Source organism: Pelobates fuscus, chromosome 6 (assembly GCF_036172605.1).
Source record: "Pelobates fuscus isolate aPelFus1 chromosome 6, aPelFus1.pri, whole genome shotgun sequence".
Lineage (NCBI taxonomy): Eukaryota > Metazoa > Chordata > Amphibia > Anura > Pelobatidae > Pelobates > Pelobates fuscus.
In genome coordinates this window covers 297,738,487-297,756,863 of record NC_086322.1, presented here as the reverse complement: position 1 = coordinate 297,756,863, position 18,377 = coordinate 297,738,487, and the positions used below count along the sequence as shown (strand labels likewise).

Below are 18,377 nucleotides of genomic sequence, written 5' to 3'. Positions count from 1 at the left end.
AAAATATTTATACATGGCTATTCTCGAAAGCCAAAACACAGTTGGCTAGTTTACATATGGAAACAATATTACATTTGGCAAAGTCGTGTGATTCTTCAAGATATGATTATGTAATGAAACTAAAATTTTTAGTTAATTTTGTGTAATTTTGATAAATGAGGGAAAAAAATAGCAGCATAACTATTTGAAGTAAGTTTACCATGAACTCTGCTGGACTCCTCAATACGTTAAAGCAGAATCATTTATTGTACTGCATTTTACTTTCAATGTTAATCAGATTTTACTATAAATGTATTGCACACGTTGAAGCTTTTGCACTTCATAAATACCTTTGAAACAGACGATTTAAGTTTTCCGACATAATCCCAGACTGTCTTCGGAGAGATCCTTCCACCAATATGGATAGTGTCTGGTAGGTCCTAAATTAAGATGTGGAGGATAAATAATTTGCAAAGCACTTATAAAATAACCACGTATAGATCCCAGTGACCCAATGCCTGCCTAGGTCAAAACAATTGTTAACCTCCCCACTCACCCTCTCAAAATACTAAAACAGACAGAAACTAGAGGTAAATTTCATATAAAATGGAAACCGTGCCGTTTCACATTGTCTTAATTCAGTAAAATGAAGTGGTTTTAGTGCTTATAAATTTCCTTAATGCTACTATATGGATAATCAGCAGCATTAAAGAATTTGTAATTGAGTCTACAACCACATAGCACAGACTTATTTTCCCAGTCTGTAGAACTGAATTAAGACAAAATGGATTAATAGGTGGTGGTGGCGGGGGGTGAGGAGGGAAGGTGTGGGTGCCAGGTAAACCCCGCTGACTAACCTCATTCAGGTATTCAATGGAGCCGGAAACGGGGAATGCTTTTGTGACAAACTTGGCCACAGATTGCATGTTTATAAATCCTTTCCAGATGGGACTCAAGCGTGACAGGAAAAGGGAAGTGTCTCCATCATGAGAAGTGCGAATATCTGCGATACTGAAAATATGAAACCAGAAAAGCGGGTCAAATAAAAAAATAGGGAGTCCTTCCAAAGTAATTGGAAGAGACAGTAGTATTAACTCTTCTGTAGGAAAAAGAAAAAATACAGAAGGCTCCTACACGATAGCTTTTCTTTACTTACAAAAAATATCAAACGCTCGAAGGAACTTAAAGGGACACTATAGTCACGAAAAAACAAACAAAAAACTTTATCTTAATGAAGCAGGTTTGGTATATAGATCATGCCCCTGGAGACTCGCTGCTCAATTTTCTGAGATATAGGAATTAAATCACTTTGTTTATACAGCCCTAGCCACACCTCCCGCCATGTAACTTGCACAATCCTCCAAACATTTCCTGTAAAGAGAGATCTAAAGTGACATGTATACATTCATTTATTGTACAGACTGTTTAATTTAGAATTGCTTATCTTCTGTTAATAGCTTGCTAATCCCTGCTATGTGTGACTAAACTTCAATTTACATAGCAGGAGGTAAAAACATGTACAGTTAACATCTGATTGAAAATTAAACTATTTAGTTCCATGCAGGCTGTGTCAGTCGTAGCCAGGGAATGTGTGGCTATGGCTGCATGAACATAAACAAAAGTGATTTAACTACTAAATGGCAGAGAATTGAGCAATGAGACTTCAAAGACCTGATTTGTACACTAAAACTGCTTCATTAACCCCTTAAGGACACATGACATGTGTGACATGTCATGATTCCCTTTTATTCCAGAAGTTTGGTCCTTAAGGGGTTAAGATAAGCTGTTTTGGTGACTATAGTATACCATTACAGAGTGTTGTACTGCATCAGATAAGAGAGTGAGACTACAATTTTGTTTGGTACTAATGAGAATCAAACTTAGAAATCGATATTTGTTATGAAAACTGTATCCCTATACTGCAGCCATGTTTTCATACAACACATTCACCATTACATCATCGGCTTCTAATAATGGGGTCATAATCTAAAAACAGTAATTCTGAGAGGAGTAAAAATTTCTACTAATCACAGTATATAGGAGGTGGATACAAACAGATTTACACCTATTGAACATTTGTTTTTGATTTAAATTTACCTTCTGTGCTCCTACAAGACCAGAAGGGCTCAGGAGAAGTTTATTTGGGTAAAATACTAACAATTGCACCATTGGCATGCCTAAGGCTTCAGTGACAGGAATAGTGCAAGATGACACTATATCATACAGTCACGAGGGCTACTGACATGCTGCAATTATACGTTTTGTGCATAAACGATCATTTGTCCTGTCAGTACACCCACCAACAAGTTAACGCACACTGAACAACCCCTTTTAACCAGTTTAGGACCAGTGTTAGTGTAGGTCCTAACAATCTGCTCTTTAAAGACTTTACTTTGAAAAGAAATACACTACCCATTCGTCACAAGCCAGGCCTGTCTGTAGTTAAGAAGGACATTCCTTATAGAGTAAGGTTTTTAAAAGGTCAAATTCTGATGACATGGAATGCAACTGTATCTGACGGCGTTAAAATAGCAGTACATTTAGATAACTACAAGGACTACGCACTTGTGGCTTGGTGAAGAAGCTAAATATCTGCTGTCGGAGACTTGTGGTTTCGTCAGTATAGACTTGGGTGCACTGAAGACTGAAGGAAGAGAGACGGATGCTGCTGCAGATGGTTCCTCAGGCTCGCGCACCACTTTGGAAGTGTTGTCTGTGGCAGTTGATATGACAAGAGCTGGACGACTGACTGCAGTTCTTGGGTCCCTGCCAGATACTGTGACTGTGGTGACATGACTGATGGGTTGGTATAGAGGGCCTTGAGTAATCAAGGGCAGCTCAGGATGGCTGGGGGAAGCATTGGGTAAGGGTGTGCTATCTGGGCCTTTCTCGGGAATAGCTGTGGTGCTGTCACTGGTTTCCATCTGTGTGTCAGATTCATCATCTGTTGGTGGCGGTGGTAAAGCCTCATCAGGAATCTCTGGCTTTGGCTCAGACTTTGGTTCAGGTTTCTTGGATGTTGCAGCAGCAGTTTTCTGACGCTTGTGTGGGGGCTCATCATCAGCTGACATCTGACCTGAATATCATACACAGAATAAAATCAGGATTAAATGGGTGAGTGGGACATTACAAAGACGCTTCCTGAAATCTAAAAGGAATGTTCCATGGTAGATTTATCAGCCATCTTAGAGATTACATGATCTATCCCAGTAAATGATTTTCTAAATAAATACTTTACTCAGGCAGTCTCGGGACTCCCATTCTTTAACTGGGAATATCAAAGAACATGATGCTTGTAAATGATATACCCATGCCAACTGACAGAGCAGAGAAACACCACGGGCATGGCAGAAGCTGATGGCGTTCATTCCTTAAAATTAAAGAAAACTGCTATTGTGGACAGCTACCTGTACAGATTTTGCACTTGAGGTCGAAGAGATGGGCACGATGCTGGCTGGTGGTGTCACTCAACATACTGCTGAATATGTCAGGCAGGACCGAAATGCTTTTCTCAGGTGGAGGAATCTTCACAGTTTCTGGTTGCTCCTGATGCATGAAAGAAAATGAAGGGTTAAAACACCATCTCCTGTAGGGGAATTAAATCACACACACAACACAGTGAACCATTGTGTTCTACAGACTGATAGCATCACATCCCTTGGACTGCGTGCTAAAACATTCTGTACAATGATGTATTTCCTATTGAAACAATGAGGAATGGCAGAAAGAGCAGCAGGATGGGCACAGTGTAAGCACAGCTTACCGTATCCGTATCAGACATTGGTGGAGATTCCTCCATGTCTATCACAGCTTGCCTTGGGGAGAGCAGCCTGTCCATCCGTGACTTCACTTTCAGGGCTGAATTCTGAGGAAAAGAACAAGTAGGATGTCAGAGCCGCACTGAGAAATTAACAATTTAACCCCGGTATTTATTCTTAAACTGACAGGACATACTTGAAATATACCTGAAATGGTAATGTTCACATTGTCCAATGAAAATTTTACACTTTTTGACTAATACAGTTTGTAAATCGCACAATGGAATGTGCAGCATAGTCTTCTTCCACTGAAAATGTGGTCTATGTCGGTAAGATAACTCACCGGTTTAGGTCCCATGTCCTTCCAAGAAGATAACTTTTTTGATACAAGCTCCTCTGGTTTGAAGCGAACCAATTTTGCTGGTGATATTTTTTCTCGAAGAACTCTGTGGAAAAGCCCCTGAAAAATAAAATGCTTTGATCAAAACATGGATGACACAATGCTTATTGGCAGTGTTGGTGAAATACACCAATGCAAAGCTGTAAACAATTATTGTTTTAGTAGACAGTGAAATGTTACTCAGCAAGTTTATCGGTAAAGCACTCACCTGATTTTTAGGATCTTTGAGGTTAAACATTAGGTTGCGGTACTTGCTCTTGTACCTGCTGTCAGTATCTCGAAACAGATTGAACATTTCTTTCTCAATGTTCATTGCAATCTTTATTACGTCACTCTCGGCCATCTCCAGATCATCACTATCAGTGACCCTATAGAACAAACATGTATATTTACACTCCAGATCATTGTCTGACCATACATTAATACATAATAATGTAAACAAATGTTTTGATTTGTCATCAATTAATCTAAAAGGGTTTAATATTGCATTTCATCTTTGACAGATGTGAAAAGTTCAACCAATACAAGATGTGAATGATCTCAGTTAGCATTAAAAACAGACTTCTTATTGGGAAGTGGAGGCGGAATGAAGACATCATGACCCTGACCTATAATTAAAAATACGGGGGAAACCCGAATAAAAAAAAAAAAAATACATGCAAACAAATTTTGTAAGGAACCAGTTATAAAATATTTGCAGGATACAGAAATTTATGCAGATACAATATACTACAAATTGCATCTATATAAATGATTGCTGTAATATGTTCAGATTGTCTGTTTCTTTTAGACCGTGAAGAAGAATTGTCCATGTGTTTGCCCCAGTAATCACTACTGCAGTGTTTGCCAGGGTAGAACAGCTTGTCTTGACCACAAGAAGTGATGGGAGCAACCTGGTTATGGCTCACGATTCGTTACCCATTTGCCCACTTCCTATGAACTAGTCACCAATAGAGTGTTAGTATAAGCAGCAGTGCTATATGTGCGTTTACTTCCAGCCACAGTATACATGTCATGGCCAATTATCTATGGGCATTATGGCTGGAGTTTCTGCATGCCCCTGATTTCCTGTCGAGTTCCTAGCTGAGCTAACTTGAAAAGATCTAACACAATCCCTAAGTAGAAGTGTCAGTTCAAACCCAGAAACACTATTCAACATGGTATGGGTAACTGGCTCTCTTGTTTTATGAAAAGGAAAAAAAAATAAGCCAGTCTCTGAATCTAAACTTCACCATTAATGAAATGCTTAACTATGAAATGGCTGACAAAATAGCTCAAACCAAGTACCAAAACCAGCACCATAATCTTACTATAGCAGGCATCACTTCCTAAACAAGGCATGCTCTCATTGCTCCTAGTCCCAAACTAATAATCAGACAATTTATTGTAGTGTTCTAACCCTTCTTGCTGCTCTCCCATTGAAAATGAACGCACACCGCTTAAATCTATTGTTAAACATTTTAGGTTTATGTCCAACAGCCGTATGTTGATTTGACTAAATAAATGTTGCATGTATTTTGTGTGCTTTCACTTTAATACACTGAATCTAATTCATTAACCTTGATGCCCTTACACAGTCGTTTCGGTTCCCCACCTCATGCATAAAAGGTAGCAATTTATATTATACTCTCCATTTAAATTTTCTAAATTTAAAATTTCCTTGTGACAATTCTTCCCCCACCTTTTCCATAGGATTTCTTTCAGAGATCTGCGTATGTTCTGCCTTATCTGTATGTTCGGCGCAGACTGAGAGGAACTGGCCACTGGCTTGGATTGGGAGCTCGATCCAGAGGAAGAGAGTGGGTGCGTGGAGGATCCTGCAGCTGGTTTCTTCTGTTCAGTGGTTATAGTGGAAGGGACTGGTTTCCTTAAACCAGACACAACAGACGTAAGCGGCACAGAGGACTTTTTGGGGATTGGTCCAAGTTTCTTGATGGCTGAGGAAGGTGGAGGAGACACAACTTTGCTGGTTGATGGGTTCTTGGAGATGGCAGGAAGCAGTTTTACTGGCTGCTTTACTGGTGCTGTGGAGGAAGTGGTCTTCTTCAACATTGGTATTCGTGGCAGGGAAGAGATTGGTTTCATTGGCATGAGAGAGGATGGTGATGGGGGAGCTTTTTTAACAGCAGGAGCTGGATGTGTAGCAGCTACTTCAGGTTTCTTCTCATTGTCTTCTGCTTTATCAGCTACAAAGAGTTAAAAAAACAGATCATGAAAATCTTTAACCCACAATACATTGTACCAAGTACTAACAAAAGGCACTGTGTAAAATATTTTAAAAACAAACTCCTGCAACAGTTTCCACAGATTACAATCTGATATTGTATTATTCACAGCTACACATTATCAATGGTGAATACGTCCTAAACCAACTCATTCAATGCAAGTTTTACACATAATCAAATGCTTGGAAAAAAAAAATATGTATTAAGTTACAATGATGGTTTGGTGAATTAGTAGTTGTCCTTCTGGTGAACTTCAAAAATAAATACATTTATCTGTTTAAAAAGTAACTAAAAGTATAAACCAGTTTTTTTTGTTTTTTTTTTAAAGTTTATTACCTATGTTAAATTAAGGATTAAAAAGCCCTAACCACTTATAAATAAAAATACTTAAAGAAAAACTAAAACAAACCCTAACTAGTTGAGATTTCCGATATAGAATTAAACAGGCAATCCGGAAAGATAAAGCCTAGCCCCTCAAAATAAGATCTCCTACAAAGCAGGGATGTGGGATCGAAGTAGTGGAGTCCAAATCGGATAAGATCTCCTACAAAGCAGGGATGTGGGATCGAAGTAGTGGAGTCCAAATCGGATAAGATCTCCTACAAAGCAGGGATGTGGGATCGAAGTAGTGGAGTCCAAATCGGATAAGATCTCCTACAAAGCAGGGATGTGGGATCGAAGTAGTGGAGTCCAAATCGGAAGTAATTTTGGATTACTGGAGTCGGTGGTACCATAAATGGATGATTCGAAGTTAAAGGTTTTGTGTACAGACTCTCTAAGCCCTTGCTACAAACCATATTAAATACACACGTCTGGGTGTAACATTATTCTAAATATGAACAATGCAATACAGGAAGAGTAAACGATGGAACTGCAGGGGAGGACCTGAAAACTATGCAACTAAATGTTTTTCTTCCATCAGTTCAATTTTTATTGAATAGTTTGTACACAAATATGAAAAATAGTATAGGGAACCACAATTTAAGGAAAATAGTGATCAGCCCATTGACTTGTGTTTTTAAGAGGGTTCTGTTTGGAAAATCCATCCTTTATTTGGGAGGATAAATTTGGACTTTCAAGAGCAAAACAAAAAGACAAAATAGCAGTAGCAAATCCAAGACTCTAATCACTGTGTCTTAGTATAGAGAAGTCAGGCATAAGGGGGTTAGCTAGTTTACTTTTTTTTTTTTAACATCAGGAGTTCTTAAAAATGGACTCTGTGCCATCAGTCATGAATTATAGGTAACTGGCATCACTGGCGACAGGTTTTCTTTATGCTTTGTACAGCATACGCAGAATCCATATTTTGGTCCAACAGGCCTTCTCCTTGCATGGTCTCCAGGAAAGTGCTGCTTCTGTTTCAAGTCAATTAAAACTCAGACGGCACGTCCATTAAAGAGGCCATTGGCCCCATTCCGTTTAGGATTTTTGTATGAAAGCATTTTTAAAATAAATTTCATTTTCTTAATTAACACTTTGGGAAGAGACAGTATTTGTATAGAACATGTTTATAATTGTGCTGAATGTTTTTAAATGTAATAAAACTACAGGTATAGTTATACCAAGGCTGCTCTGCTTATATTAGGGTCATTTAATATACCCAGAGTTTAAACCCTTTTCGTATCTCCCATCTGGCTTTCTTGTGAAAACAAAAATATAAATTACATTTTCTTTTAACTTTTACATCACTGAAGGGCAAACCCTTGAGGAATATTCTGCTGTAGTAAAAGGATAGTAATTAAATGTGTACACTTTTTCAAACACGGTCAGGAGTGTGCAACCTTCAGAACTCCACATGTTGCGGACTACTTCTTGCTGGCAAAGCCATTAGGGGAGATGTAGTCCAAAACATGAGCAGTGCGCCAAAGGTTGCCTATTCTGGTGTATGTATTGCAGGAAAATGGTTGAATCTTCCCATTACATAAACACCATGGCCTCAATCTCTTTCATCCACATTGGGCTTCCGCTCCGTGCATGCAGTTAGTGGAGCATATTCCTGTTATGTACAGTGGCGGAATATACAGGAAAAGCAGGACTGGTTTACTGCTGCACTCTTCCTTTGGACAGGATAGTGAAATGGGTTTTTACTGAAAGCCTGCAGAATATTTTCATAACCGCATAGGACAAGATCCTACTGATGTTCCCATCCCTAGCCTTAACCATTCTCAGAATGAAAATTCCATCTAAAAATAGTGTAACAATGGAATTTTCATAAGGTCCTAGGTTACAATCTGATGGGCAGCATGCACAATGCTCTCAAACAAGGCTTGGAAACTGGTCGGGAACCAAATTCCACTATAAAGGTGCGTGTTCAAAAGATCTTTCCTCTTATCTTACATAACGCTAACATCTTTCTGCTTAATTTTACAATTTCAGTATAAGGAATCATTGGCTTTAATTGATAGTATTTTCCCATGGATGTACAACAAGGAAGGTAGATACTTTATGAATGAGTAGAACTTTGAATTACATTAAAATTTTATAGAAAAGAGGATAGGCCATAATCTGCCCACCATTAGCCCAATATGTGCCGTGTGTATAGCTTTGGATATGGCACACTGACAAACAGCTGCAAACTACAACTCCAAACAACCCAGGCTCCTAATCTATGGGATCCCATAACCACACATGACATTTGGCAGAGAGATACTTGGCACGCCCTATGCCAATGTGAACCCCTGGGATTAACTACAGAAATTTGAAGAAGGCGACCCTAGAGTCAAAGCCTGTGTGTCAATGTAAAACAAAAAACAGTTCATCTATATGAGCGCTTATCTGGTGTACATGCTATATTAATGTAATTGCACCGAATTGAGGAAACTATTTCAGCAAAACGTGTCTCTGGTACTTCTCTAGATATTTTATAATATTTTATTTGTAATTCTTAATAAAGTATATACTTTTTAAAATGTATACTTTGATTTGCTACTCATTAACCATCACAGTTTCTGCATCTCTAAAGAGGGTGGTATGGTGCCTTACCATACCTTGCTGTTCTACTGAGCCAATTTATAGACTCCAGGCTTGTGGTGGTTATTTTACTTTTTACATATTGGAATCTCTCCTATACGATGTTATACTATTTCTGAATCTCTTTCCCTGAGATACTCAAATCCATCATTACATAAAAGGAAATCTACCACCACTCTTCAAGAAGAAAGGTGAAGGTCACCTACACGGACCTACTGGCATATATTCCCAGAGCTAGATTATAGCTCTGGAGCATGTGAGTGCCCCATTATTCTGTTTAAAATAAATATATACATACACACATATATATATATATATATATATATACACATACACACACACACTTTTGTAGCCGTATTAGTCCAGTGATGCAGATGTAAAAAAAAAAAAAAAAAGGATATTTTGTATCGTAATACCTTTTTTATTAGACCAACAGAACTTTTTAATGACAAGCTTTCGGGAGAACCTCCCTTTCGCAAGTCTAAAGCATTTCTCTTTAGACTTGAAAAGGGGAGGTTCTCCCAAAAGAGATTGCCATTAAAAAATTATGTTCGTACAATAAAAAAAAATTTCAAAAATAAAAAAGTAGTATTACAAGATACAAATTTTTCATGTTTTTTTACATATAGATACAATATATTTTAAAGGGTACTCCACTATTTTTTGTTATTTAGATTTATCTTAACAGGTATATACACAATACCAGATTGTAAAAGACACAGAAGTGAATGTGAAGTACAAATGTTATTTTCGATCTCACTGAGTGAACTACATATTCACTATCACAGTTAAGCACCCCACTGTATTTAGTAAAATTATGCTCATTTAAAAATAGTAAGGAGAGGGGTTTACAAGGAGTGACCACTATTTAAACAATTCATTTTGAGGTTTAAGATAATGTGTTCACCGAAAAGTGCCCGTATTTAGTGGATTCATTTTCTAATCAAACTCCATTCTCCCATATCGGCAAGGATTCTGGACTCTTTCCTGGGGGTTTTTGATTTGAATTCTCCAATTTGCCATGAGATTCGAGCAGCTCTTCCAGATACAGTGTCACGGGGCATGACTAGCTCCATAACCGCTACAGCGGCTGTAGTAGTTATAGTGCATTGAGTGTTCCTTTAAAAGGATGTAAAGGGAAGACTGTGCCCCAATCATAGGAACTGTGCACTCCATAAAATCCCATTTAATCTTGAAGATATGTGTGTATTCCTATAGTACAGTCTACCATGGAATGTTACTGGCAGCCTTCCATCCACTGGAGAGCAAATGATATAAAATGAGCACCCAATCTTGGGTCCAGACCATGGGTAGACGTCAATCCAGACTTTCCATAAATGTGCAGATCTGTGCAATACCTGCGCTATACATTGCATCAGCTTCATTTTCTCAACAGGGTTCACGTGGGGAATGAAATTATTTTTAAATACTGAATTATAGTAACTCCATAGATACTGACTAAATCAGAGATATAAAAACAAATCTATAAATAAATAGTAATTTCATGTATAAAATTGCTTATCACACATACTCAGAAAAGTTAAAATTCTTAATTTAACAGATTGTTTAAAATTTTCCTTTTCTACAAATATATATATATATATTTATATTTTTATTTATTTTTTAATTATTATCAGTAAGTATAATTGAATAAATTACGGTGTAATCTGACAGGGCCAGAAAACAAAGTATACACATTAGGAGTGAAAGTAAAATTTATGAAATATTCCATGCGTTTGAATTTTTTTTTTTTTTTTTTATAGTAACCGGCTGTCATTTTCAGAAATGCATATTAACAAAATTTAAATGAGTATAAAACATTTGGTCAGCACATTAGGATGATGCAGTTGTCTGACTAAAACCAGTAATCCATACTATATGGAACACTGCGTACCAACTACTCCACACTACATATGCACTTTGACATATCCTCAATTCATTTTTCCCTCTTGCTTGGCTGTTAGAATCATACACTAAGTTGTAAGCCTCATAAGCACTAGACCCCATGAGGTGAAGGTAATCAGTGAATGTATATACAATATTTTGTTTTGCATTGGCCAAAAGAATGACAGTTGGTGCTGTATTTTGGTGTAGCCAGACCTTCAACTGGTGAGTTCACAAAGTCTGAAAATACTCTACTTACGTCTCAAGACAATAGAAAGTGCGGTTTTGAGCTTTTGCTGCACCCTTTACATATCGTAAACCCAAACGTGAGATATAGTGCTCAGTTTCTCTGGTTTGATCAGCAATTTATGATTCCTGGCATTGGACTCTGACGTGTAATGTCCTACTCTCTGTTGTAGTTACTGCATTTATCAAGTCTCTCTGACACCTCCCCTGCAGAGGATAGTCTATCCACTACGCGCCTCTACCCCCACAGAACAAGGTACACTGTAAACTACCCAACCTCTAGGTATGTTGTAAAATACAGGACTTGACCTGTTTTTATAGCATATGCTATATGTCACCATTACTTACTCCCTGCCCATGGTATACTACCCATCTTTGCCACCTGCCCATGGTATATTGTATACTACCTGCCCCTACACTTCTTATTGGGAAACCAACTTGTGCAGCAATGCCGTAACAGTTATACTGCGGCAATTGCTAAAAACTATAAATTAGAAATCTACTGTAATAAAAAAAAAAATGGACAGGCTTAGTATAACAATTAACGTAGCCTTGTGCTAGCGTTTCAGGCTAGTGTCAAATCCTTAGAAAAATTTGAAAAAAAACATTCCAAATTTTTCTGGCTTGGTTGGTGTAAGGTCATAGGCAGGTTCTACTTCCCCAGGCAAGGTGCAGTCTGGGGCAGAATACAGAGAACCTGGCCACCTAGAACAAAGGTCATGCAAACCTGAGATGCACTTCTATGTGTGAACTAAATGATCTAATAAGAAAAATGGGAAATATGCTGCTTAATTTACTCAACCCCAATTTTTTTCCCCTTAGCAGTTGGCATGCAGAGCACAGCAGTATTGGTAGCTTGCAGACACTTTGCTCTGACGTATGTAGACACACAGCATTAATTCAGCTGCTCCAGGTTCACATTCTCTATTTTTGTCATCAGAATGTGGAAGCTGACGCCAATTCAGGGGAAACTTGCTCGAGTCTGAGTTTCGGGAGAGACTCCCAGCAACTTTCATAGGGCCTCAGGAGCTCCCACTCCGATTAGTAGGCTTGGAATGTGGTCTCAAATTCAGTGAAGATAATTCAAAACACTCAACAACTGTGATAACTGCAGTTGTGTTCCTACGCCCTCCTACATTCTAAAGACATGCAGGGTGCCTGGAAACATCAGGAGACACCACATAACCGTAGACCGGTCGCTTTACCCATGGTGCTAGGGTTTAGGCTGTTTGGCCAATTTCTGGTAGGTTTTCAACATTTCATGGAACTGGTTGGACCGTTCATCGAGCAGAGCTAGCGACCAGCTAAAATGGGAGAGTTCTTCTGGATTTCCATGGTGAGCAGATTTGAGGATTTGTTTGTTGGCTTCAGTTTTCAGTAGAGCACATGACGCACCCAGAGTAAACCCCCTACCAATATCAGGGTACTTTATTTTAGAGCTAAAAATAATGTCACAAACATTAGACAGCTTCCCACATCAGACAGGGAAGTAGTTCCCCAATACACGGTGTTGAGAGGATCAATAAGTGCAAGTCACTTATTTGAATGCACAGTCAATAAGAGGGCAGCGCGTTTTCCAGGTAACTTCTTACAGGTACACTCAAAGGTTAAAGTTGATAACATTTCACCTGGGATTCTTTCAGCCATTCGCTACATATCCCTCTCAGAAGTTGTGGCATATGTACAAGGAGTGCTCAGACTTGGGGTTGAGGGAAGACCATTCTCACATGGTGCAGGAGGTAGTTTTTAAGGTCACGTGCCATAACATGCAGCCTATTCTTGGCAGCTTGAACCAGGCGACATTAAATACATCACCCATGGTTTTGAGAGGAAATCGGACCTGTTTTCCTCCTATAGTAAAACCCACAAACATATACTAAATGCACATTACTAAATCATACCAGTACGGTCATACGTAAACCACTGTACTAGTGCACACGGCTAAGCACCTAAACACTAATTAATTAGGCTACCATTAATTAGGTTAAAGGCTTTCTATGCAAAAATCTAACACATACAATGTAAAGGACCCACCATTACAAAGATTGTAAAGATAGTGAGCATTGTATTCCCCCCCGGTATTTTAGTCACAACCAAGTCTTGGAGTAGATGGCTAGCTCCCACAAGAAATTCCTATACACACCTCCTTTGCAGGCACATTAATTTAGGTCACTGCGCCACAATATTAGCTAACAGTATTTGCATTTTCTTCTACATTTGAAGAATTTCACCAGTATCTAGCTTGTTATTGTTAAGTAAAGGACAACAACGGTCACCAAAATTTCCACTTCTCGTTTGTAAAAGTTTTACATTTAATGAAAAATGTATATTTTTATACATGGCTGAGGGACCATATTGGACCTTCCTGCCTTCTGACCTCCTGCTGCCCACACTAAATTACTGGTTGCTGCAGGTCAACACAGCAATCACAGCAGCAGTAAGATACCTGACCAACTGCTGCTCAGACTAACAGAGTCTGACCCAACATGGACGCTCAGCAAGATAAAAACTAATGATATTCTCATTAAACGGTTCAAGGCACATTATTTGTCATGTCAGTAAAAGCCACAGTCCAAATGAATGTCTAGCATAAGGTTGTAAATAAGCACTACTCCTCAAACTGAGTTGAATGCAGTTAAAACTCAACTACTTTTAAATGATCATAATACTGGGCCGGTAGATATACAAATTTAAACTAGTAATGAAGCCATTTTATTTGCAATCAAATTTAAGTAGAATAGTGGGTTAAAAACTAGTGCAATGCAAAATTCTCAAAACTGCTGCACCAAGTTAAAAAATATCAAACATTCCTTTTCTCAATATAAAATAAGAGAATAACACTGTATATTTTCATTAAGAAAGTGTTGCAATAGGTAGAATACCCCCAATTATTCATAGGGAATGCTCAACCCTAACAGGGAGCAAAATAAATGTGTGCAGAAAACGGGAACCTGAGCGGCAACAAAATCAGAAGCAATCTCTCGAAAACTCATTTTGATGGAAAATGTATCTACTCTGACCAATCATATTTTTTACTAAAAATGTGCAAATAGATCTCACGTTAACATAAGGAACGGAGGAGTTTATTCTGTGCCTGCAGACTGTTAAATGGGAAAAGTCCCGATTGTCAACAGCCAGATGAATAAATCTAGATAATGCATGAGCAAAATGGGCCAATCTATACTAAAGATCTACAAGACCCTAGTTTTTTTTTATCCACACTCTGCTTAATAAATGTTCCTGGCTTTATTAAGACTATCCCAGGCCAATCATAGCACTGGCCTACAGGAGACATCCATTGCTAACAATATATAGCCATACTGGTGGGCAGTGCATGAAGAGGTCTGTGCAGCGTATGAAAAGGTCTGTCTGCTAGTATGCATTATTCACATCCTGCAGGAGGGAAGCATAAATTGTTGTTTCAAGGCAGATTTCCACCATAAAGCACTATTTATATTGACACGCAAAGCCCCCACAGCATGTGTCTAACAATCTATCTGCTCTGACCACACTCGAAGGGTTATATACTAAAGTGAGTATTGCCAGGAATTTCAAAACAGTCAAAGTGAAAACCGTTCACTTTTTTTTTTATTGTAGAAGTTCAGCAAAATGACCAAAATTTTGAAATTCACTTCATTCCCAGCAAATCTCACTTTAGTAAAGAACCCGTGAGTTGGTTTACTAGAATGATCACGATCTTTCCACCACACAACAACTCTAGTGCACTAGGTGTTTTATTAGTATGAATAGGGGTGGCAGGGGCAGTCAAGTAATTAGGTTTTGCTAGAACTGGGGGGGGGGGGGTCAAGTAACTAGGTGTTTTACTAGTATGACTGGGGGTGGGTCAGTCAAGTAACTAGGTGTTTTACTAGTAGGACTGGAAGAGATGGGGTCAAGTAACTAGGCGTTTTACTAGTAGGGCTGAAGGTGATAGGGCCAAGTAACAAGGTGTTTTGCTAGAAGGGCTGGACGAGATGGGGTCAAGTAACAAGGTGTTTTACTAGTAGGGCTGGAGGTGATGGGATCAAGTAACAAGGTGTTTTACTAGTAAGGCTGGAGGTGATGGGGTCAAGTAACTAGGTGTTTTACTAGTAGAGCTGGAAGAGATGGGGTCAAGTAACTAGGTGTTTCACTAGTAGGGCTGGAGGAGATGAGTTCAAGTAAGTAGGAGTTTTATTCTTAGGTATGGGAAGGTTTAGATAACTAGTATGATAGGGGGTTAGAAAACTAGGTGGCCGTGACCTATTACAGCTCAAGTGGTTATTTAATGGGACTAAATACAATTAAGGTTTACACCTCTCCTAACTGGGTGCTCTCCGCACAAAACGTGCAGTTTCCAAGTGACTTTCCAGTTAAGGAAATACCCCGGTAAGCAGTCTCTGGGTCATAACCGCAACACTTTTCACAAAGTTCTATTTCAAACCAAAATTTAGAATGAGAATACGCACACCTAAGAATAGGGTCTGGGAAAAATTTAAGGCAAAATGGGCTTATTCGTGGCCTACCCCCCTAAAATCATGGTGGCTGAAGGTTTACTAAAACAGTTACTGGGTTGAGTTTGGGCACAATTAAAAGAAGATGAAGTGTTAAACGTGTTGAGACCTCTAACCTTGACAGGACATGTACCACCTCTCTAATGCAGACGGTCATATACAGATGTAGGACAAACCTTTACTTCCAATGTCTTCAGTCTGAAGCTGTCATTACAGAGAAAGGAGGGAAAAGAAACCCCCCTTTTAGTGAGGTTCAGATTCTGCAATGACGACTTGAGATGTGATGAGACGTGCACACACATGGTAAAGACTTGAGACTTCATCAGGTGACATGATGCAGTTATCCTTCAGGCTGATCGTCATCAAGGCTAGGAAGATGGACCTTAAAGTAGCAGGAGGGTTAGCATCCTAGGTGGTTTCTTCCGCATCCTGCATACTACGCCTTCAGATGACAGGACTATGCAATATGTCCGACCCTCGAATCACCCCAATTTACAGGTTCAACCTGCACGGTTGGCCATAAGTGGATATTAAAATACAAAAACATTTACACACTAAAAGCAGTAGACTGGGACTGCAGCCGTGAAGCATTTTGCTTTAGGCCATTTAACCCAAATTATGAAATGTAGTTAGGTTTAGTTGTTGCAACGCCCCTGTACTTTGGATCATACCTAGCTTGAAAGACCCAGGGGTCTCCTGCCAAGATAATCATTAACCCAAGTTGGTTAACTGCTCAACTCATAACCAAATAGAGGATTTCCCAAACTTGTTTGAGCAGTCACCTTGGTTCAGTACAGGTATTCTGGTTTACTCCCAAATAAAAATGGGGGACACCTGTTATGTGAAATCCTAAAAGAAACAGTCTGTAATAGCTACTGCATTTATGTTACGTGTAATAGTACTAGCAGAACAGGTGTGTCTTTTTCTCCCCTTTTTCGCACAACAGCTCCCAAATCCCAGCCAAACAAAACAGTCTTTTTACCACCCCTTCCAGAAGCATGGTCCTTCTGTAATACAACCATAGCCACCACCTCACAAATAGTTCTTTAACCATCTTAAATCCTTAAACGTAGGCCTTCAACCACCCACAACCCTGAAACCTCAGCACACACCCAACTACGGTCAACTCCCAAAATGTTTGTATATTCTCCCCAACCATTTTAGATTTGAGTAAATCACTGCTTCCAGTCTTCCACTAGGAAACCCCTGGTGTTAAACAGCCCAGTTGGGACTTAATCAAGCTTAGTCACAAGTATGTCTATCATTAACTAGAGTGGAGATAAGCACCCTGACAGTTGATTTCAGTGGACTACAACTGGTGCACCCACGAAGGTACAGGATAAACCAAGCTCAGTATTAGTCAGTCTACTGCTGCTGGAGTGCTTCTTGTTGCTTAGCCTGCCCAAATTCCCTACAGTTTCATTCTGTGATTGTGAGATGGATAGTAAGAGGAGACATGGCTTGAATTTAGAAAGTACCACAGCTCCTGATAAATCTTCACATACATGTTCCTAATCTTCGCTTACTTGCCATTTAACATTAATATAGGTCACAAAGTCAAACTTGAGTCTTCTTCAGCTGGTGTACCCTAACAGGGAGCACAAAGTAGAGAAACAGGGTGGTGCAAGAATGAATAGCAAAGCGGGGGGGGGCTGGGTTCCAAATTGTGACCAAGGGACTGCCCTTGAAGAGAACCTCTGGCCCTTCATCATGGAGATAGGTTGAGCACAATCTGAACATGAAAACAATTGGAAGATTTAGCATCCGTGATCGTTCAAAACAGAGTTTCACAAGAAAGTGAGATTCAATTTTTGTTTTTTAATAATTTGTGGTGAAACAGTACAATATGTATAGGATGATCACTTACCTGCAGTAGACTCCTCGCTGGATAAAAAGGAAAGATCTTCATGCAATTCACATTAACTCGCAAAATGAACAACTATGTAATTTCCCAAACCCCTTAAGGTTCAAACACATGACTATATTTGTCAGATTAAACCCCTCTTTAGTTAAGAATTCCTCCATCGCAGCCAAGTGTGGGAGTAATTCACATTTTTCCATGCAGAGCAATCTGGAAGTGTAAGGGATGTCTACAGCACAGAAACTACCCAAACTGAAGCATAAAGCATCCTTCTCTTGGCTTCACAAATGTTCTGCTATGGACTAATTTGGTTGAATTATGTACCAGTGTGTTCATGGCTGCCAGGTCCCTGCTCAGAAGATTGAGAAGCCTTAGAGAAACATTGAAAGAAGCGTATTGCTGGTCCACTCAATCGCTCTACAAGTCTTACTAATAAAAGTATAAAAGGGAAAAGAAACTGGGTGACTACAATGCAAGCAGAGTAAACTATGTTCTAGCTACATCTCAGTACATGTCTGACAGCTAAACTCCACAAAAGGCTTTTTGGACATTACTGGGGTG

General features: G+C 39.1%; 1 protein-coding gene across 5 annotated transcripts in view; it reads right to left on the bottom strand.

The window, feature by feature from the left end:
* DIDO1 (death inducer-obliterator 1) overlaps positions 1-18,377 on the bottom strand; it is a 48,386-nt gene that overhangs the window by 7,011 nt on the left and 22,998 nt on the right. For all 5 annotated transcript variants that reach the window (XM_063459576.1, XM_063459578.1, XM_063459579.1 and 2 more), the window contains 8 exons: positions 5,819-6,323; positions 4,346-4,505; positions 4,081-4,197; positions 3,743-3,844; positions 3,387-3,525; positions 2,545-3,055; positions 837-990; positions 330-419 (listed from right to left, as the gene is read on the bottom strand). In XM_063459576.1, coding sequence (XP_063315646.1) covers positions 330-419; positions 837-990; positions 2,545-3,055; positions 3,387-3,525; positions 3,743-3,844; positions 4,081-4,197; positions 4,346-4,505; positions 5,819-6,323 — 1,778 coding nt within the window. The remainder of the gene's footprint in view (positions 1-329; positions 420-836; positions 991-2,544; positions 3,056-3,386; positions 3,526-3,742; positions 3,845-4,080; positions 4,198-4,345; positions 4,506-5,818; positions 6,324-18,377) is intronic.